The sequence below is a fragment of the Cervus canadensis genome, chromosome 3 (genome assembly GCF_019320065.1).
Source record: "Cervus canadensis isolate Bull #8, Minnesota chromosome 3, ASM1932006v1, whole genome shotgun sequence".
In the NCBI taxonomy this organism is placed as follows: Eukaryota; Metazoa; Chordata; class Mammalia; order Artiodactyla; family Cervidae; genus Cervus; species Cervus canadensis.
Window position 1 is genome coordinate 106,572,455 of NC_057388.1, and position 27,208 is coordinate 106,599,662.

General features: G+C 44.9%; 1 protein-coding gene across 1 annotated transcript in view; it reads left to right on the plus strand.

Moving 5' to 3' along the window:
• CNTNAP2 (contactin associated protein 2) overlaps positions 1 to 27,208 on the plus strand; it is a 2,193,843-nt gene that overhangs the window by 1,928,524 nt on the left and 238,111 nt on the right. Inside the window, exon 18 of the mRNA XM_043463954.1 lies at positions 16,043 to 16,261. Coding sequence (XP_043319889.1) covers positions 16,043 to 16,261 — 219 coding nt within the window. The remainder of the gene's footprint in view (positions 1 to 16,042; positions 16,262 to 27,208) is intronic.

The following is a 27,208-nucleotide window of genomic DNA, read 5'->3' on the forward strand; positions in this document are numbered from 1 at the left end:
GTGGCTTAAAATAGAGCTGTATGTGCCATCTTAGGAGTTCTGGGATGCAGAGTCCATTCAGTTTAGAATAGAAGGGTTGAGGAGCAAAGGGAACTTTTCCCCTATTGATGAATGTTGAGCTTGTCCTGGGCAAACTTCTCAAAGTAGGAAAAGGTTTTGTTCACCTTTAGAGTAGTCAAGACACAGCTGTGCCTCTCCAGTCTTTGGGAGCTCGGTTTGGTGGGTTTAGTAAGGAGGTGACTCAGACATCCTAAGCACACACAATCTAAAACCTCCATATGGCTCCCAGACAATTCTCTTTGCTCTAAAATGTCATAGTTTTATGAACTGTGTGTGTGTGTGCGCGCGCATGCTAAGTCACTCAGTCATGTCAGAATCTTTGCGACCCTGTGGACTGTGGCCCATCAGGTTCCTCTGTCCAAGGGATTCTCCAGGCAAGAATACTGGAGTGGGTTGCCATGTCCTCCTCCAGGGGATCTTTCTGACCCAGGGATCGAACCCACGTCTGCTGCGCCTCCTGCATTGCAGGTAGATTCTTTACTGCTGAGCCATCAGGGAAGCCCATGTTATGAATTAGAGAATTCCATGAATTCATTCAAATATCATATTACAACACATATATTTTTAAACTATGGCAGTGTTCTAAAATAGAACTAGAATAAGACCATACAACGCCTTTCATCCCATCAAAATTTCAGTGGTCTGAGGGAGAAGTTCCTTTGGTTATAGTTTTTAATCTGATGAATAAATATTTCACATGTGATAAGGTCATAAGAGACTTAGGAATAAGAGATATTCCTAAGACTAAGTTAAACTGCTGTAACAAATAAAACCCCGTGTTTCCGTGACTTTACGGCAGTGCCATCTGCAGGCTTTGTTCCATGAAGTCCTTCCACACAGTGAAGGCTCCTTTTGTGCTGTGATTCTAGAGCCTGGGTGTTTCTAAACCAGTTGGCAGAGAGAGGAAGGGACTGGAGAAGAATTCTTTCTTCGTACCCACACTGGTCCAGAAGAGATACACACTCCTTTTGTTGTCATTCTGTTGGTGGTAACTAGGCACGTGGTTCCACCTCCTTGTCCAGGAAATGCAGCTCCCAGATTCATGGCAGTTTTTCGGGGGTCTCATGGGAAGGAGAAGACAAATGTTTCATGAGCAGTTAGCAGTCACAGGCACTATGGCCTGGGAAGGAGTAAGCTTTCACCTTGTCTAAAGACATCGCGGTAGGTTTCCAGAAGATGCAACATTTGATTTGCCTTGACGGGTGACAGGCAAATAAATGTGATAAAGGCATTTTTTCCAGAGAGTAAGCAGATATACAGAAAGATCATGGAGCATTTGAGGAATTGAAAAGAAAATAGCGAAAACCCAGTAACTCGTTAGAAGACACTTCTCTTTAAAGTAATGACCCTCCCGCATAGCCATGTTAAGAGTTAGACAAAAGAAGGCTCGCTGGATGGACCTAAAGCCTCTTAGGAAATTATTCGTTTTACTTGCCTTTGTGGATAGTATTAAAATGATCAGATTTGGTTTTATGCATCTCTGAATTTGATTCCTCTGCTGAGAACTGCGGAGAATGCCAAATGACTTCTCATGAAGAGGGTTGATATTTAGTATTCTACAGGGTCTTTCTGGGTAAGTGCAACCAGAGCCAATAAATAATAGAAACAGTGTATATCTGTCAAGTGTAATTATAACACTGAATGTGCTCTTCTTGCATTCTGACTCCTGTAGGCATTAGTTTAAACATCTGAACATGCTGGCACTCCAGACCTGTGAGGATTCTTCTTTGAGAAATAGCATGCCCTTATTATTTGGGCCATTTTTAATATGGAAAAAAACCTCACATCTTGTTTGAAATTATTTAATGGTACAGTTCGACCACTCTCTTTTTTAAAGAATCTTCTCAGATCTCTTAAGAGTAGGAAAGAAGTAAGGAAGAATGTTTCAATCTAGTTTTAAATTCCCTCTAATTGTCTATATGTAAATGAAATTTCATTCTTTGCGTTTTGATTAATCTCTCTGATTAAATACTGGCTAAAATTATAGAATAGAGTAGCTTGAAATGTCACCAACCTTTGCAAAAACAGTGAAAAATGATCAGATTGTAGCTTTTAAAAATTACACAGTGTTTGTTTACTGTTGAATGATTTAAAAATCCAGAGAAGCAAAAAGGATAACCCCACAAAATCAACTATACTCTCAAATTCTGACATATGTAACACCACTTTTTTGGTATCCACATTTCCACACATTTTTCTATGTGCTTATATATAATTTTTTACAAAAAGATGATCATAATAGTACATACGGTTTGTAACATTTGTTTCAAGTAACAGCATTTTAGAAACACATGTCCATGTCCTTTTTTTCTGTTATAATTTATTACAAGATATTGAATATAGTTTCCTATGCTATACAGTAGGACCCTGTTGCTGTTTTTTTTTAATTAATTTATTTATTTTAATTGGAGGATAATAACTTTACAGTATTGTGATGGTTTTTGCCACCCATCAACTCCACGTCATTTGTTTTTTTAAACTCTGCCACAGTGACTGCTTTTTCACCTGAGGGCAGAGACTATCAGAACTCCCAAGAGAGCATGTATAACTTTGACCATAATTTTATATTTACAAAACAAAACAAGAAAGCTTTGGTTTTGTTATACCTCCTATAGAACATAACACAAAAGCATTCTTATTGGCTGGTAGCGTGTGTATCTGAGATCTTCAGGGCTTTGTTTTATGGTCCATCAGCCTCTTACATCTGGTCATATCAGCGTCAGGAGATGACAATTAAGATTACTACATCAACAAATGGGGGCAAGGCTTAAAAAAAAGAACTGGGGAATATGGTGCCTCAATTGCCTATTGCTCCCTTTAGCTAATTATCCTCTACTGTTGGGCTTCACTTTGAGAAGACAATATGATCTACTGGCTTCCTGTTACTAATTCTCAAACCATCATACCAGTGCATACCTAGAGTAGGTGGTACATTGTTGCTATTTCAGTCTTGCTCACATTCCCAGCACAGCAGCAGGGCAGGCTGGAATGATGGAAGTGGAAGACCTCATTCAGGAAAGCCACACAAGGATGTACGCTGCAGGGCATCCCTCCTAAAGGATGACCTATTCTCAAGGCTCTGTTTTCAGACCATCTGGGGCAGAGGCTGGCAAGTAGCTCAAACCCACCCACAACTGTTCTCTCATAAAGGAGCTCTTGAGACATAATGACCCATTCCTTAATCAGATCAAGAGAAAAGTAAACATGCTTGTCTGAACTTTGTACAAATTGGCCCTTAAAAATGTTCTCACATGTTTTATATGTACCGTCTTTAGGGAGGCAAAATATTTGTTTATGGAGGCTGATCAAGAAAGTTGTCTTTTTAACTATTATGACCATAAATAAGAGAAAAGGAAGAGCCTGATGGTGACTCACTTTTGTTATTTAACATTATCCACTTTCATGGGATGCTTTGTTCAGGTAGAAACTGGTTGGCCCAACCACAGGCGATACTGTGATGTCCTATCATTTTTCAGAGATGGAAATACATGACCTCAGGGGTCTATTGACTCTTCTACAATGTTAATTGGGCATTTCTCCTAGGATGCTCTCAACCTTGAGATTCTAAGATACTATATTTTTAATATTCAACAAGATTCCTCATTTCTAATATTCATTACTAAATAGAAGATAAGAACCAATGTAAGTAATTGTAGCTAGAGAAAAACCTTTCAGATAATTTAGATCTTTCACAAAGATTCCAAGGCACATTTACAGAAGTCTTTCACATTTTAAGAAAGTTGTTATGTAGAAAGAAAGTGAATCTCCCCTCCTCTCATCTCTCTCTGCTGATCCCTTGACATGGTTTCACTTTTTCTCCATTATTTGCCTGATACTCCAAAGACTGTAATTGAAGTGCATCTGGTGTTGTCGTGGAAAACAGAATAAATCTCTGTTTTGCATTCTGAGTTTATAGCATGTAGAATATAGAATCTTCATGTGGCATTTTTCCCCCTCATTCGAGAAGTCTTGTCTGAAGTCATACTAAGCTGGCATTGAAAGAATCTTCTCAATAGGAAACAATTTGTTGTAGAACAGAGAGACAGAAATAGTGTCCGTGGTGTGACCTATAGTCTGGGCTGGAACTCAGCCCGTGGCAACCAGGAAGCAGTCTGTTTTCCATCTGATAGACTTGTTCACAGCTCTCATCAACAGGCATGCACCTTGCAAAGCCTCATCCTTTTCTCCTTTGGCCTTTCTGCCTTTGGCTTTTACTCATGATGTGTCCTTGCTCCTTGGAAGAAAAGTTATGACAAACCTAGACAGAATATTAAAAAGCAGAGACATCACTTTGCAAACAATGATTCGTATAGTCAAACCTATAATTTTTCCAGTAGTCATGTATGGATGTGAGAGTTGGACCATAAAGAAGGCTGAGTGCCAAAGAACTGATGCTTTCAACTGTGGTGTTGGAGAAGACTCTGAGAGTCCCTTGGACAGGAAGATCAAACCAGTCCATCCTAAAGGAAATCAACCCTGAATATTCATTGGAAGGACTGATGCTGAAGCTCAAGCTCTAATACTTTGACCACCTGATGTGAAGAGTCAACTCATTGGAAAAGACCCTGATGCTGGGAAAGATTGAGGGCAAGAGGAGAAGAGGACGACAGAGGATAAGATGGTTGGGTGGCATCACTGATTCAATGGACTTGAGTTTGAGCAAACCCCAGGAGATAGTGGAGGACAGAGAAGCCTGGTTTGTTGCAGTTCATGAGGTTACAAAGAGTTGGACATGACTGAGTGACTGTACAACAACATGATGTGTCCACATAAACATAGTCATCCATAGCTCAGTCATTTGTAAATTATAATTGATTAATTGACTGGTATGATATCTCCTTATAAGCTTCAGCTTGGTCCATGTTAACACCTGTGAACTTCTTTCTGATTCAAGCTGTTTTTGCATCCAGTTGTATTACCTTTGTTGGCCATCAAATCCCACATTCCATTCTTTTTGAACTCTCCATTACCAAATATCTCAGTGAACCTACTCTCTCTGACATCACCTGAAACCAGCCCCATAAATCACCCTTGGTCCTCCACGAAAGCACATTTCCTCCATTGAATGGTTTCCATTTTGCTGCACAACTTGATCTTGATCAAGAGAGAAACTTCTTTGACATCCATCCCCTCTTTGATCCACTCTCCTCTCCATCTCCGGAGAATCCTCAGGCATCCAGTTTTGTAGTTTCTCTCCTGCAGCTTCTACATTTCCTTTCATCACAAATATTCTCTCCCCACCATCACCATCTGGGACTTCCATTTATCCTTCCAAACTGGCACTCTCTGCCCAGCAGACAAGTCCCTGCTGATTCCAAACATGGGGGTATTTAAACCCTGACTACATGTCCCTTACTGAGGATAGGGGCTGTTTCAAGCCACATGTCCTTTTGGAAAGCTTTTTGTCTTTTTCCTTTTTATATCATATAGGTCCATTAATATTCAAGAAGTTATCCTCAGAAGTTAGTTAAATGCATGGAGAAAGCTAAAATTAGAAAGGCTTTGCATTTTAAAGACAGCTCTCTGTTTTTGCATGGCCAGTGGTAACTCCCTTCTGTTTCCTTTTCTCTACAGATGCCTTTGTTTGTGAAGTTATTTTTTAACCATAATAAAAGGCTTAAAGGCCAAAATACATAAAGAGAAAGATCTCTCATACTCAGGAGGTTATCAAGATACCAGAGGTTTAAAAATTAGTTCAGCGCATTGATTCTTAAGCTCCAGGCATTTCCTTGAAGAATTTCCAAAAGACTTCAAATAATTTTTTTCCTTGCCAGTGTTCATGTTCAGATGTGTTTAACACTGAGATTTTGGGTGTGAATATGCATATTTGGCTCTAGAAATTTCCATACTCACAAACTAAGACTCTCGTAAAGATTAGTAGGGTTTATTTCCTGCATGATATGAAAACCGGTACAGCACAGTTAGAAAAATGGAAGCTCAATGGTTAGTTATAACTGGATGTGAACATCTTACAGACTCAACTTCCTTATGTAGGCAGTGAAGGTAAGCTTGGAAGTTGGACTTCACTCTTGGACATCTGTCAGCCTTAACACTGATGGATTGGAGTATATGCTTCAAAACTGAAGTGATAATTTTCCCAGAGAATTGGACCAACTGCAGAGTTGGAAGGACCACAGCACACACAAAATTGCACACACTTCTGACACCACTACAAGTTCAGGGGGTCTCCCAAACCAGGCTCAGATTCAGTGATTCTCTAGAAGGACTCACAGAACTCACTGAAATCTGTTCAGCTCATGTGTATGGTTATTACAGGGAAAGACTCAATTAGAGTCAGGCAAGAGAAAGAGCACGGAGGGCACAGACCAAGAGAAGCCCCAGTGGTCGAGCCCCGAGGCGTGCTTTTCCTGTGGAGTCATGGACACTTTGCTTTCCCGGAATTGGTTGCTCCAGTACGCATGGGGTACTGCCGACCAGGGCAGCTTCCCCGAGCATCGGTGTTCAGAGTCTCTGTTCAGGCTCCATTACCCAGGAATGGTCCACTGCCCACATGGCCAACCTCAGTCTCCAGCCCCTCCAGGGATGGAACTGTGTGATCCAAACCCCCATCATCACATCATTGGTCTATCTGGAGTGGTCAGCCTCCACCCTAAATACTATCTGGCAAGGTCCCCACCCCAGATACTGTGTGGTAAGGCCAGCCATCACCCAAATCACATTGTTAGGCTACCTGGCATGACCCGAGGCCCCCAGGCAGACAGGGGCACCCCACCAGGCATAACACTCCAAGGCTTTAGATACTATCTGCCTGAAGCCAAGGGCAAATCCAGACCCCTCCTTGGACAAATTTAAAGTCTTTACTATACAGTTTGAAAATCTCTTGATGACAAGGAAGCAAAAGATTCCTAGGACGTGCCTACTGGAATCAAACTTGGCAACCCTAGTGTTGAAAGTAGTATTCCAGGACCACCTGCATCAGAGTCACCTGGCATTAGCAAACCACAGACTCCCAGGTGGCGCTAGTGGTAAATTACAAATCCAGCTGCCAACGCAGAAAACATCAGAGATGTGGGTTCCATCCCTGGGTCAGGAAGATCCCCTGGAGAAGGAAATGGCAACCCACTCCAGTATTCTTGCCTGGAGAATCCCCATGGACAGAGGAGCCTGGCAGGCTACAGTCCATGGGAGTCAAAAAGTGTCAGACACGCCTGAAGTGCCTGAACACACACACACACACACACACACACACACACACACAGCCCCACCCCAGCCTATTAAGTGAGAGGAGCCTTGAAATATTCATTAGGCATGTTTCTTTTCTTTAGCAGTTTCTTATGGAGGCCAAAATTTGAAAAACGTAATTATGATCCCAGGTCCTTGTTCCTAACAGTAGAGTGAAAATAGCACAAGATGTGGAAATGAATGAAAACTCTGCTACCGGCTCCAGGACAGAGTTTATCTTGGGCGAGTCTTTGTTCCCCAAACATCACATGCTTGGGAACAACTTTTGGCACACTGTGTTTCAAACAGATGTGACTCATGTATCAAGTTCCTAGACTGAGAAATATACATCATGTTACTGTAAGATCCCAGGGAAGATGCTTATAGAATTATAACATGGCATTCCTTATATATGCTAGTGTATTAAGTTATGGTTTGCCTTAGGAAAATGCAGGGAGTTCTTTTTTTCAGAGTAACTACCTAATTGTTATTGAATGGCAAGAGTGTTGCTCTCCATTCATAAACTGTCCAGTGCTTACCCTGTGTCCAGCATTGTTCTAGGCTATGAGCAAAAAAGGAACAAAACGGAAAATAGCTTCTCTGCTTTCATGAGGCCAAGAGCACATATATATTGTGCCAGAGGTAGATACATGCTATGTCGATCCAAAAAGTTAGGATAAAGGGGGAAAGGCAGCTAAAGGATGGGATGTGAGTGGGGGAGATGCTATTTAACATAGAATGTTTAGGGAAGAATTTCTAAAATTTGGGCTATACACAGAGGGGTGGAAAACAGCCGTAGAGTTATTGGGTCAAGGGGCCAGTAAGTGTTTAGGAGCTGAGAGGAGAGCACTGTCACGGAGTAATAAAGGAGAAAGCCTTAAGTCATGGGGTTGCAGAAAGACTAACAGGAGCAGACACAGACGGAGAGCACAGAGGCAGTTCTTTCAAGGAATTTGGAAACAACTCGGAACAAAGGAATGGGATGGAAGGATGAGAGAAGGGTTGTATAGTGGTGGTGCTGGCTGTTAGCATTAGAGGCATGTTGGTATGTTCATGTGGAATGATCCAGTAGAGGACAAATGATAGAGGCTATACGGGGAGTGGGGAGTTGCCGGAGAGATGTCCTGGAGCAGGCAGGAAAGAATGGCAGCCAGTGTGCAGTGGGGCACCTGGCCTTGGACGGAGCACCGGTGTTCTCTTTAGTTCTTGCTCCTCTCTGATCCTCTCTGATCACCTCTCTGATGATCATCTCTTCCTCACCTCTCTGATCCCCACGGGGACCTCATTTCAGCCTCCCTGTGCCTTCTCACACCCTCTTCTCTTGCCTAAATTAGTTTGCCTCCTAATGGACACATAGCCCTTCCTTCGTGGAAAGGAAAAAGAAAGCAGAAACTATATTTATAACATTCTCCACTCACAGAGTGAGGCTAACATGTCCGCTCTGCCTGTTACCAGTTTTGTTACATGGATCCAATGAGATCTGGTGTAGAATAGCCCTTGAGAAGCTAGTCATCCTTGAAGTTCACTTTAGAAGGGAAAGAAATCGTCACTAGAATTGTAACCGTGCTGGCCAGTCTTCTCAGCATGCTGACTTTGTGTACCTTCCCTGGTCTTTTTACCCATTCTGTACTGAGTGACCAATTTTTTCTGCTGCTTCCCAATAACACTTTGAGTCTAATGTGTCTGAAGGTTACATCACCTGCTGGCAGAACCCAGAGTCCAAAAGTCTACTCTTCTGGACAGTTGTTAAATTCGTCTCTCAATACATTAAGCCTGGAGTGATTTGTTTGAGAAAAACGCGTGGTGAGTTAGAATGAGAGCAAATAGTGCCACCTGCTGGAATTATACTTGAAGAAGGGGAGGGGAGACAAGTCTCTGTTAATACCAAGAGCCGTTCATGGTTTTGTCCCATTCGCTACTTTGTCACTCAAATGCAGTCATGATCCAGATGTGATCAAAGACAATTTCTGCCATCTATGCTTGTTTCTAATGCCCATATACCACCTTGTGCATTTCTTTTTCAACATCTCTCTTTTCTCCCTGTAGCATTCCAATACGTATAACTACCAGTAAGATTACCAGGGCTTCCCTGGTAGCTCAGCTGGTAAAGAAGCCACCTGCAATTCAGGAAACCCTGATTCAATTCCTGGGTCAGGAAGATCCGCCGGAGAAGGGATAGGCTACCCCCTCCAGTATTCTTGGGCTTCCCTGGCGGTTCAGACAGCAAAGAATCTGTGCAGGAGACCTGGGTTCAAACCTTGGATTGGGAAAATACCCTGGAGAAGGGAACAGCTACCCACTCCAGTATTCTTGCCTGGAGAATTCCATGGAGAGAGGAGCCTGGCTGGGTACAGTCTACGGGGTTGCAAAGAGTTGGAGATGACTGAGCAACTTTCACTTATCAGTAAGATCAACTGTATTTCATTGTTTCTCTTAGAATCTCTTGGAAATTAGATCATAGAATGTTCACATTCAAAGGGAACTTAGAGCTTGTCAATATGTTTTCAAACACGTTTTGGACACAGAAACTCTTGGGAAACTATAGATGTAATTCCCCTTTCAGACACCAATAGACTGAATACAAATAGCATACTAAAAAGCAGAGACATTACTTTGCCAACAAAGGTCTGTCTGGTCAAGGCTATGGTTTTCCCAGTGGTCATGTATGGACGTGAGAGTTGGACTGTGAAGAAAGCTGAGCACCGAAAAATTGATGCTTTTGAACTATGGTGTTTGAGAAGACTCTTGAGAGTCCCTTGGAGTGCAAGGAGATCCAACCAGTCCATCCTAAAGGAGATCACTCCTGGGTGTTCATTGGAAGGACTGATGCTGAAGCTGAAACTCCAATACTTTGGACACCGCACGCAAAGAGTTGACTCATTGGAAAAGACCCTGATGCTGGGAGGGATTGGGGGCAGGAGGAGGAGGGGACAACAGAGGATGAGATGGCCGGATGGCATCACCGACTCAATGGGCATGAGTTTGAGTAAACTCCAGGAGTTTGTGATGGACAAGGAGGCCTGGTGTGCTGTGATTCATGGGGTCGCAAAGAGTCGGACACGACTGAGCGACTGAACTGAACTGAAAAAGGTGACAAGGCAGAGTGAAGACTGGACCTCATGAATACTGATTGCTAAACCATTCTCTGTATCAGTTAAGATGCTTTCAGCTGCAACACAGATGGCTTTAGCAATAATGGATATCTCACATAAGAAGCCTTGAGGGGCTCCAGGAATACCTTAGGGACTGAACAACGTCACCTAAGCCCAAGCTTCATCCCGTTTCCCTCCCTGTTCTCCTCAGTGTGTTTCTCAGGAGGCTTGCAAGGTAGCCCCACCAACTGGGAACCACATCTCCACCCAAGATCAAGGAGTGAAAATGGATGACTCTCTCTGCTCTTATGAACTGATAGATTTGTCTTCTAAAGGCTCCCCCTCCTGTCTTATTGGCCAGAGGAAATGAAAGGTCCCATCTTAAGGGGGTTACTGGCAAGGATCACAGCACTCTAGTGTTTGACTTAGAAAAATCCCGATTCACCCGCTGGGCCTGGGGTAGGGCCATCCATACGTGAAGCTCAGAGTTGTGTGGAAGCACATAGCTTCCTGGGCAAAATCAGGTCGGCTCATGAGGAAGAGGGTAGGGGAACGGCTAAGTGTCAGGCAGAATTCTCCGTGGGTCTCTCCCATTTCTGCTTGTCTTCTGAACAAGAGGCATTGTCAGCTTTGTCCATACCTTTGAAAGGATGTGGGTGTAGCAGTCTTGGAAAATGACTGTCTTCCTCCAGAACAGAAGGTAGATTTATTTCCTGACCGGGTTAATAAAGCTAATGTCTCTTCCCAGGGCAAGTGTTAAGGCAATATTAAGCAGACTTGCCAGCTGCCCCTCTAAAACTTAGGGGTTTCCTGAGGTCAGAGTGCACCGGCTACCTGAGCAACACCCCCCTCTGGACTGCTCCACGTGGCCCCCATGGGATCAGGGGCCCAGAGAAACCAAGGCGGCCAGACGCTCATGTTACCTGCTGCCCCGTGAGGAATACAGCGCTTTGCCTCTGACCCAGCTCCCTGTCTTCCGTCCGCATCTACAAAATGATGGCAGGCCAACTTGTGAGCTTGGAAGCAAGTTGCTCCCCAGTTTTTCTGACACCAACAGAAAGGCAACCATGCATGTTTGCTGCAGTGTTCTTTCCAAAGAGCCTCCCTAGAAACACCCAACTCTCAAATACTTATTTCTGGAAATAAGAATAGTTTCAAGATGTCAGAAATCCCTTTTCCACGGGCAGAAACAGGGCAACCCTTCAGTCTCCAACTGGAGACACACGTTAAGTGAGGATGGTGTCGTTGGCCATGGTGTCCTTTATGCTGTCTCCCTTTCATTCACTGGCTGACTGTCTCTGTAATTATCTTTTTTAAAATGTCAGCTCCTCTCACCCAGAAGACCAAGAGCAATCAGCCACAAACTGAACTTTCGAAGCTTTTAAAACACACTTGTCGTTCGGTAGGGAGATGGGATTTCTCAAAGGCAGTGTCAGGGAAGCTGATGCTGAATGACAGACGAAGGAACTCTTTCCTTCACTCTCACTTGGGGTCTTGCAGCCCCTTCCTCAGGAAGCACCGCAGGGAAGTGGGATGGGCTGAAACCGCCAACGTTTCTTCAATGAAGCCTGGATGGAGGCTCTTTGAGGAGGATCTGTTCTCAGTTTTTCCACTAGTCATGCATGGATGTGAGAATTGGACTATAAGGAAGGCTGAGCACAGAAGAACTGATGCTTTCAAATTGTAGTGCTGGAGAAGATTCTTGAGAGTCCTTTGGACTGCAAGGAGATGAAGCCAGTCGATCCTAAGGAAAATCAATCCTGAATATTCATTGGAAGGACTGATGCTGAAGCTGAATGTGAAAAGCTGACTCATTGGAGAAGACCCTGATGCTGGGAGAGATTGAGGGCAGGAGGAGACAGGGTTGACTGAGGATGAGATGGTTGGATGGCATCATCCACTCAATGGACATGAGTTTGAGCAAACTCCAGGAGATGGTAAAAGACAGGGAAGCCTGGCGTGCTGCAGTCCATGGGGTCACAAAGAGTCAGACACGACTGAGCAACTGAACAACAAGGACTATTCTCAGAGTCCCTCTTACTGCACCCAGTTGGGGAGAGGGAACTAAGCTATAGTGGGCTCCTGGGAACCTTCTCTCCTTCTCTAGAGGGAAGTGTTGACGTTAAGAAGACCGTGGTCCAGAGGCAGAAACAGGGGATCCAGTGTGACAAGCAGAGAGGGAAGCAGAGGTAATTTCCTGGTAGCTGTGGTCCTCAGGGTTTCTCCTAATGGTAACAACTTAAAGACCTGAACAAAAACCCATCATAGCAGGAGGAGAGGAGTGGAGAAAATTAGAGCAGCATCAGTCCCTCCAAGTCAAACCTTAGGGCTCAACTCAATTTATCCCTACATTGTATTTCCCTGATGGCTGCTGATGCCTTTTGAAATGAAACCATCTTTCCTACTTAGCTCGGAAAGCCTTGTTCTCTGGCTATTCTGACAACTTACATTTAAAAAATGCATCTGCTAAAACACAGCACTGCAAGAACAGAACAAATTCAATCTTAAAACCTGAGGTTACATTTTCCCCATCGACTCATGCCAGAAATTCAGGGAAAGATCATTCCGTCCGTGAGTCTCGTGATCGTTGACCTGCATTCTCATCATAACTTGCATAGAAACCTTGGTGAAGGTCCCTCTAGTGACCCCGGAAGGCAGGAGCCCCTAATTCAGAGAAGAAATGTCACCAACACCCATTTGGCATCACCATGGGTGTTAAAATTAAAGTCCCCTTTCTAATGACATAAAGGAGCCAAATTCCCTGGTACAATGAGGTTGATTACACTGAGTTCTGTGTCTAATGTCCCTGGAGCTCAATAGAGTAAATGCCTCCTCAGAGGGGCCTGACCCAGGGGTGGTGAACAGTCTAGGTCCCAAGGGAATCTGGCCCACTGCGGTTTTTAAATTAGAAGTTTGATTGCTTGCAACATCATCTTGACATGGTACCAGTGCAAAGCAGCTGAATTTTTCATTAGCCTGGAGGAGAAAAAATGACAGATATTTAATTAAACCGCTTGGCGATTCGTCAGAGGCTTTATTGATAGATAGAGGCACCAAATCACTTTCTAAGCAAAGTTAGGCCCTCCAGTGATGTGGGGAATCTGTTCTGTCAGAAAGCATTTGCCAAGCTGAGGAGCTGGGACCCACATGCTGCCTTTCCATCACTCTGCCTTTCCTGCCAATGGCAGGAAAAAAAAAAATGTTTAAAAAAAACGTGTTTATAAAGCACTCAGTGGTCACTGAGGAATTTAAAACCTAACATGTGAAGTAAGAAAGCTACTAACAATTGAAGTTACCAGTGCACCCTCCTAACCCATTTTTCCATTGTTGGAGGGTGATTTAATCAAGGAGGTTGACTGGGAGCAGACCTAGGAAAGTAAAAAGAATGATTTGTGGTCAGTGCCGGAGGGGAAGTTATGAGAAGGACCCGGCATCCCAGATGGCGAGTGTTCAAGGTGTGCAGCAGGTGATTCCGGAAGGGGGTCTTCGGCAGGACCCATGCTGCCCTGGGCACAGCCCCAGGGGTCAGGAAGAGAGGCGGGTCAGCCTCACTGCCTGCACAGTTCCCAGCTCCCAGACTCTCTGGAGGAACTTTAAAGATTAGATTGAAAGTGAAAGCATTAGTGGCTCAGTCGTGTCTGACTCTTTGCAACCCCATGGACTGTAGCCCTCCAGGCTCCTCTTTCCAGGGATTCTCCAGGCAAGAACGCTGGAGTGGGTTGCCATGCCCTCCTCCAGGGGACCTTCCCAACCCAGAGATCTCGTTACCAAAGAAGTATGCGTGGGGGGTGGTCTGGCTGCCTGCCGCTCATAAGCCAGTAAACAGGCCAGGTTGGTGGAAAGGCAAGTTTGCTTTATTTCAGATGCTGGCAACAAGGTGGGTAGGGTAGCAGACATCTGCCCAAAGGCTGACTTCTGCCCCCACCACAACACACAGGGGGTGAGAGCTTTTACAGACAGAGTTGGGAGGTGGGGTTACATGCAGAAACAGCACAGTCATCTCTAACATCATCTTCAGTTGGTCATCAGTGGTCTGACTAGCATCATCTTGGTTGTTCTCAGTTCAGTTCAGTTCAGTCGACTGCTCAGTCATGTCCGACTCTTTGCGGCCCCATGAATTGCAGCACAGCCAGGCCTCCCTGTCCATCACCAACTCCCAGAGTTTACTCAAACTCATGCCTTTTTAGGTACAGTTAATCTTCAGTTCTGGGGTACACTTGTTCCCATTTCTTTGCAGTCGATTCTCAGAACTGTGGCAGTTCAAGTCCTGGGTACAGTCTGACCATCATGTAGTTAACTTCTCCACCTGGGGTTTTGGTATCTCTAAGACAGCTCACAGGATGTGGCTCAGAATATTATCTACAGCCCTTGAGAAAGAACTAAAGGTCCTTGACTATGCTTAATGACTACATTATTATTATTTAGTCTCCATAGACTGTTTTCCTTTGTTTCAGCATTTCTAACTTCTCTGATTAAACTTGTTCTTTGACTAAAATTTTCCACTGGCAGAGAACATGGTGGGGGGCAAGGACCATATGGTCTTGCTCTGTTTAAGTCAAACTCAGGTGTCCTGCATTGCAGGCAGATTCTTTACTATCTGAGCCACCCAGATAAGCCCAACAACTAGATTAAGGAAATAAATTTTTGTGAATTCCCCCAAAGCAATAGCTCTCGACTCTAGATATATATTAATATTTTCCAGGAAGCTTTTGAAAAATACCAACACCTAACCCAGACCAGCTGAGTGGGAATCCTGGGGATGGAGCCACACACAGGTGTGTTTCATAAAGCACTCGCATGACTCTGAAGTGCAGCCAGGGCCACAGGTCACGTCCTAGGAGGCACTGAAGAGTCCCAGAGTAGGTCGAGTTGGAAGATCTCAGGTTCTGGAAGCTGACAAGCCTGGTTCAGATCCTGACTCCAATACTCACTGAATTTAAGAAGCTCAACATAGACTTAAGTGTCCTAGGCTTCATTTCTTTATTTGGAAAGACTCAGTGAGGGCAACTTCTTGGTAAAATAAGAAAAGGGATGTATACCTGGCCCCCAATCCAAGCGCACTTTCCTCCCCTTGGTTATAATTCATTAATGATGAATTGATGCTTTATCCCTCTTCCAAGAATTTCACCTTGGACCACTGTATATAATAGCAAGTGACAGGTGCAGATTGCTTTCTCTATCTGCTTTGTTTTTCCTCTAGAAAAAAGTGAAAGTGAAGTCGCTCAGTCATGTCTGACTCTTTGTCACCCCATGGACTATAGCCTACCATACTCCTCTGTCCATGGAATTTTCCAGGCAAGAGTACTGGAGTGGGTTGCCATTTCCTTCTCCAGAGGATCTTTCCCACCCAGGGATCGAACCCAGGTCTCCCGCGTTGTAGGCAGAGGCTTTACCTTCTGAACCACCAGGGAAGCCTTAAGCTTTAAAACTATTTGGTATCTGGGAGGGAATACTGCTTCCCAGGTGGCGCTAGTGGTAAAGAACCCACCTGCCAATGCAGGAGACACAGTTTCGATCCCTAGGTCAGGAAGATCCCCTGGAGGAAGGGATGGCAACCCACTCCAATATTCTTGCCTGGGAAATCCATGGACAGAGGAGCCTGGTGGGCTACAGCGCTTGGGGCCACAAAGGACACGACTGAGCGACTTGGCACTCCCGCGTGCATGCAGGGAAATACTCATGTGGCTCTCCTGTTTCCATTCCTCCAGCTGCCACGGAAGTGTCCTTTTCATTTGACGTCGGGAACGGGCCAGTGGAGATGGTGGTAAGGTCGCCCACCCCGCTCAACGATGACCAGTGGCACCGGGTCACCGCGGAGAGGAACGTCAAGCAGGCCAGCCTGCAGGTGGACCGGCTGCCGCAGCAGGTCCGCAAGGCCCCAACGGAGGGCCACACCCGCCTGGAGCTCTACAGCCAGCTGTTTGTGGGTGAGTGATGGGACATGCCGCTCACCTTGGGGAGAGGAGAACCGCCTACAGAGGCTCTGATGGAGATTTTTCTAAAAGTGCCTTTGCCTCTTGTGGGCTCCTCTGAGACAATGGGAGACAAGGGACAGGACGCAGGAGCCCTCAATCTGGTGTCACTCTGCTTTCTGGAAGTCACAGTCCTCATCTACAAGATGATAGGGTGGCTAGGGTTTCTCTGAGGTCCCTGATCTGTGCAGTTTTAGGTTTATAGTTTTAGACCTTCATTGAAGTCGTTACAGTCCATAGATTCAAAGCTGTGATCTTTCCAATAGTCATGTATGGATGTGAGAGTTGGACCATGAAGAAAGCTGGGTGCCGAAGAATTGATGCTTTCAAAGTATGGTGCTGGAGAAGATTCTTGAGAGTCCCTTGGACTGCAAGGAGATACAACCAGTCTCCTAAAGGAGATCAACCCTGAATTTTCATTGGAAGGACTGATGCTAAACTGAAGCTCCAATACTTTGACCACTTGATGCTAACAGATGACTCATTGGAAAAGACCCTGAAGCCGGGAAAGATTGAAGTCAAAAGGAGAAGAGGACAGCAGAGGAGGAGATGGTTGGATGGCATCACCGACTCAATAGAGACATGAATTTGGGCAAAGTCCGGGAGATAGTGAGGGACAGGGAGACCTGGTTTGCTGCATTCCATGGGATCGCAAAGAGTTGGACATGACTTAGCAACAACAATTCCTTAATGATTTAGAGTACTCATAACTGTGTAAAAGGAAGGATGGACAAAAGGGGAGGAGTGATGTAATGGCCTCCCTAAGTTCAGGTTTGCTTGAAATGAGAAGTAAAATCCACTCCATTGTCTGCCCAGCCTCAGAGTTCTAGGCAGAGGGAGATGGAGCCTTCTCCTTACATAGCATCTTCCCAAAGAGGAAAGAGATCAACACCGAGAAGAAACTCAACCAGAGCAAAAAGTAAAGCACCCTTTGCAGGAAGTGGCTCCAGCCCCACAGTCTGGGCTCTGCTTCTGACACTTTCTAACTGAACCTAACATTACTTCTAAGCTATAACACCTGTGTCCATGGTTAGTGAGATCTTAAATTTTATTTTCCAGAATACTAATACTTTAGGCAATTTGCTAATCTTCCTCTGTTGATTGCAAAGAAAGCAAGTTTGAAGGACTCCGCGGCTGCCATGCCACCTTAGGCCTCCCCTCTGGGTGTGTGGGTGTTTGCTGGTCAAGTCAGTCGGCTGTGGTGGTCTCAGACCCAGTAAGGCAGAGGCGACCTGCCACCAGGGCTCTTAGGCAGTGGAGGTCGGAGGCCCCACGGTGTCATTCATAATTACAGTGGGATGCTTGAAGAATGTTAGAACCCACAAGAAGACAGGTGAAAGTAGGTGTCCACTCCTTGGTGAAACATTGGTAAACTGGAAAAATGTGAGCTTAGTCAGTCAGCTCTGGAAGTAAACTGACTTGAGAACAAGCCATTTGAATTTTTTTATTGTGGTAAAAGTCACATAATATAAAATATACTATTTTAACCATATTTAACTGCACAGTTCAGTGGCGCTAAGTGCGTTCACAGTGTTGTACAATTCTCACCATCATCCATCTTCTGAACTCTTCACCCTCCGAAACTGAAACTCTGTGCCCGTTAAAGTAACTCTCCATCCCCTCTCCCCACCCCACTCCCAGCCCCTGGCATCTACCAATGTGCTTTCTGACTCTATGAATTTGACTGTTCTAGGCACCTTATATAAACAGAATCAAACAGTATTTGTCTGCATCTACCGTGTACTAGAATGCATTTTTTATTAGCGTTGGAATGCATTTTAAGGTTAACTTAATATATGTCCTACAAACAGATTGGACCTCTGTTTTCTTTTACCCCTGTGCTTTATAGTTGGTTCTCATTAATTATCTATTTTATCCATGATAGCGACTTAGCAGCAGCAGCAGCAGCAGTGTATATATACGGGCTTCCCAGGTGGCCCAGTGGTAAAGAATCCACCTGCCAAGCAGGAGACACAAGAGATGAGGGCTTGGTCCCTGGATCGGGAAGATCTCTTGGAGTAGGAAATGGCAACACAATCTATATGTCAGTCCCAATCTCCCAATTCATCCAACCCTCTTCCCCTGCGTGGTGTCTATATTTGTTCTCTATGTTTGTGTCTCTATTTCTGCTTTGCAAATAGGTTCATCCGTACTGTTTTTTCTAAATTCCACATATATGCATTAATATTATTAAATGCCAGGTCCACAAATTCCTGCTGAATACTGTGAGCAAATCTCCCCTTATCAATACCTCTTGGCCAGATCACGTAGATGTAAGTCTCTTCCTAAACCCTGCTCATCCCAGGCATGCTGGGTAGATTCTACTTGGTTGTCATTATAACAGATGACCCTAATTGACCCAGGTTCTCATTTTTCTGAGATAACTTTGGATGCAGAGGTCCAATTTTACTTTTATCTCTTTCTGTCTACTGACTATAGTTATTTCCAACATTTTTGGAGACTAAGCAAAATTGTAAAATGAAGAAGGTAGGGAGAGTATTTATTATGGCCTTGGAAAGAATTTTGATTCATTTCAATGAGATGACCAGAGACAGCTTATAAAAAGAGCAGAGGAGAGGACTGAGGTCAGAATTCAACAGAATACTTAAGTGTAAGGGACAGACAGAAAAACAGCATCTCAGGAAGAAGAATGAGGAGGGACGAAAAGAGCAAGCAAGGAAAAGCCAGGAGAGCGGCTGTCACAGGGGGAGAGAGTTTCATGACATGGTTTGCTTATTACTGACAAATCATACCAAGTGCCATGTGTGAAATAGGGCTAAGAAAATATTCTTTGAGTTTAGCAATTATGAAACCACTGTTGACCTTGGAGAGAAAAAAGGTTCACAGAAGTGGGCTGATGTGATGAGTCAGCAAGTTCCTTTCACTTGATGAGGAAGAGAAAGGTCCCCTGCCCCAGTTTCTAATTTCCTGTTATCTGAGATGTGGACGTGAGTTTCATCACCAAGGCACACACTGTTTGAGCCAGTATGAGAAATGCTCTTCAAGCCAGTATAAAAAACATCTTCTGCAATAGAAGTCTACCCCAGGGGACATGGGAGGGGGCTTGTTTTCAGAAAATAACAAATTCAACAGCTATGAAATTCTGGAGCCAGTTACCCCAAGACTATTCAATAGGGATTCAGATAACCGGAAGCGGTTCTCAGTTCAGCTCTAATAACAAGAGTTATCACTTTTCCTCTTTTTCATCTAATAAAAATCTCCTTTTCCACCCAATCAAGGTGTTGGATTTGCTGCTTTCCAAACTTTCTTCTAACTTTAACCATTTAAGATTATGTGTTAAGAAGTGGTTTGAAAAGGTCTGAGTTGCCAATCACTCATAACATAACTGAGAAAGCTTCATAACTGAGTTGTGATCACTCATAACAACCCCAACTCTGCCACTTAGCATCCGGAGACCACTGACAAGTTAGCCAGTATTTCCATCAGACAGGAAGATAGTTCCTGCGTGTCAGGTGTGATGAGCCCGTGCATGCTAAGCGCGCCATGGCGTACCCGGCTCAGAGCCAGCACTCATTAACTGGGAGATGTCTCACCACCCTTCCCTTGACCTTTTATTCCCTTAGCTTTCTCCTTCCACTGTGTCACGTTCACCCCCTCCTACAGAACTCGCTTCCAACTGGCTTGTTTCTTCCCACCCCAAATACTCACCTGGGATCTCTTCAGCCCGCCAGCCCTGAAGGAAAGTTCATGGGCTAGGTGCCCCTTGATATCCAAAATCAGTCTTCAGCCGCTCCACTCACCTGCCACAGTGGCCACAGAGCAGCTAGCCAGGGCGCAGGAATTTTCTCACCAAGATGGTGAGTGAACGTCCACCTGCCAACATCACCCAGCAACACTGTCTTTGGCAGAGACATGACCGGAGCTGACCGAGGGCTTCTAGAGGTGGACAGGCATAAAGCTCAGCCTAGAGCTAAAACAGACCCAGGGTCGTTCTTGGCTTTGGACCCAGAGTGGACTCCCAGGATGCCCACCCTCCACCCGCTGCCTTTGTTAACCAGAGCCGGGTTCTGGTCTCCTCTTCCACTAAAAAGACGAGGACACAGTTCTCATCACCCCACCGGTAAGAGGTAACTAGAAGGTGCCATGAAAAGCCGGTTAACACAAGTCGTTTGGAAGTTATGGGAATCCAGCTATGATGGTGGTTTAGTGAAAAGGTCATTTTAAAATGAAAAGTGACCCAGGGAAGAGAAGAGTGGTTGCTGGGATTTGTCTGAAAAGCACCGGAAACTTTCTCGTGTCTTTGGTCCACAATGAGCCTGAGATGCATTCCCACGTAGTCTGCAGAGGCCTGTGAACCACGAGAGGCTCAGACCTGCAACCTCCATGCAGCCACAGGCCAGATTTTACCCAGTGGGTGGAGAAGAGCAGACACCCTCGAGGTCATTATCTAAGTACAAACAACACCAGGCTGCATTGAGCCCAGGTTGGCAGAGAGACCTGCCAGTGAGTCCAGAGTCCTGGCCACCGAAACTGCAGCAGCCAGGCTGGAAGGGAACAGGGGTCTGGCAGACCCTCAGCCGGAGCCCGGCAGCCGGCCTGGGGCAGGGTCAGCGTGAGCCTTCGGGGACAGGTGAACGGGCTCACTGGGATCGGCGGGGCTGGTGCAGGAGTATGCAACAAAATCCACCCAGGCCAGAGTATGGGACTGTACTCGGCAGAGGTTTAAGGAGAAGGCCAGCTTTCAGGAGAGCTGGAGGCTCCAGGGGGATGTCAAGCTGCTCCTAAGGACTCTTTGAGTAAGATGGTTGGTGGTGGTGGTTGAGTCGCTAAGTCATGTCCAACTCTTGCGACCTCATGGACTGTAGCCTGCCAGGCTCCTCTGTCCATGGTTAGGTCCTCTTAACTATGACAGATGTTCGGGCCCAACTCACTTGACTCTGACCTCTTCTGATATCTCTCTGTAAGATAAAGGGGGCCAAGCCTTTTGTGCAAGAAGTCACCCTGAAAGAAGCTGGGAAATAGTCCTCCATCCTTCAGGATCCTCTGTGCTGCCCGGGGGCCTGGCCCACGTGCGATGGGAGAAGCACCATCTTTGGGAGGAAGTCCCGGCCCACGGGAGCAGGAGGCCTGCAGCCGCCTCTTCCTCTGCCAACATGTGTCCATCAGGAAAATTTTCTCCTGAGTGACAGCTTGAGTTTATGGCAGAGTCGAGGTCTGTTAGATAGACTCACAAGCAAAGGGGACCAGCGTGCAAGGACCATTCTCTGGGCTACGCTTGGCGAGCAGCCCTGGACGACTGCCCACGCCCCTGAACCCAACAATGTGGTTGGTTCGGTCAGCTGCTCCTCACATCCTCGGCATTTCAGACTCATGGCCGTCTGAAACTGGCAAGGTGACTGAGGGAGTAAAGAGAAAATCAACATTTGTATGCAAGGGAGAAAAATGGAATTGAGTGCATGAAGTGCACTCAAATCTGTGTATGAATAAAATGGCTCTTTCTAGTATCTGAAAAGTATATGATAAAAAATATACAATCCAGATTGAAGGAATTAAAACACAGGAAAGACGTCAGTTGTTCCCATTTCCCACAAATTCGAATCCATAGCAGCAACATAACAAACTGGCAAAGACGTCCCAGGTGATACTTAAGCCAAGTGCTCACATGCTTTATTTACGTCGATTAATCCACCTTAGAACCTTAAAAGTAGGTACTGTTTTCTTTTCACAGTGAAGAAATTAATGCTAGAGGTTAGTTAACAGCCCAAGGTCAGGCAGCTGGTAAGAGACAAGAAATGGAATTTGATCCCAGGTTTTCCCAGTAGTCATGTGTGGATGTGAGAGTTGAACCATAAAGGAGGCTGAGCGCTGAAGAATTGGTGCTTTCAAATTGTGGTGCTGGAGAAGACTCTGACAGTCCCTGGGACAGCAAGATCAAACCAGTCAACCCTAAAGAAATGAACCCTGAATATTCATTGGAAGGACTGATGCTGAAGCTGAAGCTCCAATACTTTGGCCACCTGATGTTAACAGACGACTCATTGGAAAAGACCCTGATGCTGGGAAAGATTGAAGGCAAGAGGAGAGGGGGCGACAGAGGATGAAATGGTTGGTTGGCTTCACTGACTCGATGGACATGAGTTTGAGCAAACTCCTGGAGGTAGTGTAGGACAGGGAAGCCTGGCGTGCTGCAGTGCCTGGGGTTGCAAAGAATCAGACACGACTCAAAGAACTTAGCATGCACACACATCTCAAAGAGCAGAGAAAGAATAAATGCTCTAAGAATAGGAGCACAGGGTCTATGGTCAGAAGAAACATATCTGAAGTTGAGCCAAGCTGAGGAGAATGTTAAGGCCATCTTGATCATCTCCACTGTAAATCCCTCATCTGGGGAGCGACTCTGGCCCATCATGTATTTGGAAAAGTGTGATGGCTTTGGAGTGCTGCCTTCAGCTCCAGTTGCAGTCACAGCTGACCACAGTGCCTGGGAGAACCAGCCCCCAAAATCTTGCACCCCCAGATGATAGCTGTACCCCACTATGAAATGCAGCTGTCAGTCACAGGGCCTATAGTAGGAGACTCAGCATTCAGGCAGGACTCCAGTCAGTAGGCTTGAGTCAGCCCTGGCAGGTGGTCTGTGGGTCAGATTCAAGTCTCAGAAGCAAAGATCAAGGCAGGCAGGGACTCACCATCTGACACGTGCACAAACGGCTTGGATGAACAAGAGAATTTTATGCCGAAGCACTGATGGCAGGGGACGAACAAGATGTCTTACTTGAGAGTCTCTCTGATACAGAAATAAGCTGCTTTTCTCTTTATCTCTTTTGGTAAACACTTTACGAAGGTGGGCAGAGTCAACACGGAGCTCTCTAGAGCTGTGTCCAGAACACGACCGTCTGGCTTCCTCCAGGCTCTCAGGAGCAGCTCACATGCCCTTCTTCCTGACATACATTCTTTTCTTGGAGTCCATGGCACGTGGCATCCACTTTCCCTCGACCTCACTGGCCACAACTCAAGTCTATCCTATGAGTTCTTTCTCTCTCACTAAATGTTGGCACATCAGACTCAGAAGCTTCTTCCCCAGCCATCCGTTTCCCTGGGTGATCTCATCCAGTCCAATGGCTCCAATACTACTTAGGCACCAGTAACTCTGAAATGAGCGTATTAAAAAGCAGAGACATCACTTTACCAACAAAGGTCCATATAGTCAAAGCTATGGTTCTTCCAGTAAGCATGAATGGATGTGAGAGTTGAATCATACAGAAGGCTGAGCACTGAAGAACTGATGCTTTCAAACTGTGATGCTGGAGAAGACTCTTGAGAGTTCCCTGGACTCAAAGCATATCAAACCAGTGAATCCTAAGGGAAATCAACCCTGAATATTCCATTGGAAGGACTGATGCTAAAGCTGAAGCTCCAGTACTTTGGCTACCTGATGCGAAGAGCTATCTCAATGGAAAAGACCCTGATACTGGGAAAGATTGAAGGTGGGAGGAGAAGGGGATAACAGAGGATGAGATGGTTGGATGGCATCACTGACCCAATGGACATGAACTTGGGCAAACTCTGGGAGATGGTGAGGGTCAGAGGAGCCTGTGTGTGCTGCAATCCATGGGTTTGCAAAGAGCCAGATATGACTTAGCAACTCTGCAATCAAAAGCTCCAGGCCTCATTCTTCCCGAAAACTCTACATCCAAGTACAAGACTGTCTTGTCCGCAACAGGGGATGTCTGGTGTCATCTCAGAATAAACATGGCAGGGAGAATTCCTGGTACCTGCCCCAAACCTGCTCTTCCACCAGCCTTCCCATCTCAGTAAAGGACATCACCCTCACCCATTTCTGCTTGAGCCCAAAATTTGGCTTTAGCCTCGGTATCCTTTTTCCCTCTTCACTGCCCATCAATAGTGAGTCCTATGACTGCATCCATCTAGACTGTGCCCCAAATGCATCCACTGCTGTCTCAGGCCACGGGGCCCACTCTTGTAGAAGCCATGCTTGTTTCTTGCTTGGACCAGTTTCCCAACTGGTCTCCAGTTTTGGTATGTTCCTTAAATGCACCAAGCCTATTCCCACTTTAGAACATTTACACTCCCATTACCTGAAGCTCCTCCCCAGACATCAAAGCTGGCTCCTTTTTTTTATTGAAGTAGGGACTTCCCTGGTAGCCCAACTGGTAAAGAATCTGCTTGCCAATGCAGGAGATGGCAAGGGATGCAGGTTTGGTCCCTGGGTCAGGAAGATCACCTGGAGGAGGGCATGGCAACCCACTCCAGTATTCCTGCCTGGAAAATTCCATGTACAGAGGAACCTGACAGGCTATAGTCCATGGGGTCGCAAACTGTCAGACACAACTGAGCGCACACACACACACACACACACACACAATTAATTTATATTATTATATTAGTTTCAAGTGTATAGCATAGTGGCTCAATGGTTTTTATAAATTATATATTTAAAAATTACTACAAAATAATGGTTATATTTCTCTGTGCTGTACAATATATCCTTATTGCTTACTTATTTTATACATATATTAATAGTAGTTTGTGTCTTTCACTCCCCTGCCCCTATCTTGCCCCTCCCCTCTCCCCATTGGCAACTACTGGTTTGTTCTCTATATTTGAGTCTGTTTCTGTATTGTCGTATACATTTATTTGTTTTATTTTTTAGATTCCACTGTAAGTGACAATATACAGTGTTTGTCTTTCTCTGTTTCACTTATTTCACCAAGCCTAATACTCTCTAGGTACATGCATCTTATTGCAAAATCCAGAATTTCATTCTTTTTATGGCTTAGTAATATTCCATTGTGTATATGTACCATATCTTCTTCGTCCATTCATCTGTTGTTGGACACTTAGGATGATTCCATATCTTAAAGACTCGCTCCTTCTTGTCATTCAGTCTCAGCACTGTACCTCCTCAGAGAGGCCTTATCTGACCACCTAATCTAACATAGCCAGTCATTTGCCATTTTACTTTCTCTTTAGAACTTGTGATATTTTTGTTTATTTTTGCGTCCTTCCCCTAGAAGTGAAACTACATGACAAGAGAGACTTAGAAGAACACTGGGGTAGTTGCCCAGTGGATTTGCTGGAGCAATAATGTGAATGAAAAAGCAATTTATATTTTTGTTACTACTCTGAGTTAACAGGTTTCCCTCATAGCTCAGTTGGTAAAGAATCCGCCTGCAATGCAGGAGACTCCGATTCAATTCCTGGGTTGGGAATATCCCCTGGAGAAGGGATAGACTACCCACTCCAGTATACTCAGGCTTCCCTTGTGGCTCAGCTGGTAAAGAATCCGCCTGCAATGCAGGAGGCCTGGGTTCGATCCCTGGAGAAGGGAAAGGCTACCCACTCCAGTATTCTGGCCTGGAGAATTCCAGGGACTATACAGTCCATGGGGTCACAAAGAATTGGACACAACTGAGCAACTTTCACTTTCACTGAGTTAACAGTCACATTGCCATCGTTGGAAATACCTTTTTCCTTGGGTACCACAGACTGAAATCAAGCATGACTGAAGCCTAAAAAAGAGTCACAGAAAAATTCATTTGATGAAAGATAGCATCTCAGATCATTCTAGGCCCTAAATAGAGTTTTCAGTCTCTCTCTCTCAAATCGAGGTCTCAGATTGCTAGCTGGGACCCTCATAGTTTCTGCCCCAACTCTTAAAATTGATCTCCTGGTTCTCTTCCAAACAGAGGTGAGGAGAGATGTCGTAATTAGAAACGACTGACACATATAAAATAATAAAAGAAAAAGATGTGCTGGATATAATCTAGTTTTAAAAAATCACTAGATGAAATCAGTAAACTATCTACAAAACAAATATGCAAGCAAAATACAGAAGCCTCTCCATGGAATGTCACTCCATCACAGCTGTACTCTGCAAGGATTGTCAGCACATTTATTCTTTTCTTAACATGACTGCCTTCACCACGCTCTGCCATGAAGTCACATGTGAGGTGTCTGCTCTCTTCTAAGTAAAACAACCCTCTCCCTGCCAACCTCACAGGCCAAGGAGGGTCCTTCCCCACTAACAGTCACCATATGCTTTCCTGCTCTTTGTCTTTTAATGGTCAAAACTAATTAACTTTTGCAATCCCAGCTGTCTATTTTACAATTAGAGTTTTAACATATTAAGTAAGTTATGATAGACAAAATTTTTACCTTTCTTACATATACTTCCAACATAATCAAATTGACAGAACGTCCTGTGAATCTCCAATAGATGGTCTTGTTTTTCAGTCGCTCAGTCGTGTCCAACTCTTTGTGACCCCATGAACTGCAGCACGCCAGGCTTTTCTGTCTTCACTATCTCCCGGAGTTTGCTCAAATTCAAGTCCACTGAGTCAGTGATGCCATCCAACCATCTCATCCTCTCTCATCCTCTTCTCTTACTGCCCTCAATCTTTCCCAGCATCAGGGTCTTTTCCAATAAGTCAGCTTTTCATATCAGGTGGCCAAAGCATTGGAATTTCAGCTTCAGCATCAGATCTTCCAATAAATATTCAGGGTTGATTTCCTTTAGGATTGACTGGTTTGATCTCCTTGCTGTCCAAGGGACTCTCAAGAGTCTTCTTCAGCACCACAATTTAAAAGCATCAATTCTTCAGTGCTCAGCTTTCTTTATGGTTCAACTCTCATATCTGGAAAAACCATAGCTTTGACTATCTGGACCTTTGTCAGCAAAATAATGTCTGCTTTTAATACACTCCCTACCTATTTCCATAGGCACTCAGCTAATTTTCGACAACAGAGATTCCATGTTTAGAAACTTTTAGAGAGAGATTTTACAGTCAGATGCTCTACTACTGAGCTCTAACCCCTTTAAAGAGAGATTGTGAACCTAAGAAAGCAGTCAAAAGATGCTGAAGCTGAAGCTCCAATACTTAGGCCACCTGATGAGAAGAGCCGACTCATTAGAAAAGACCC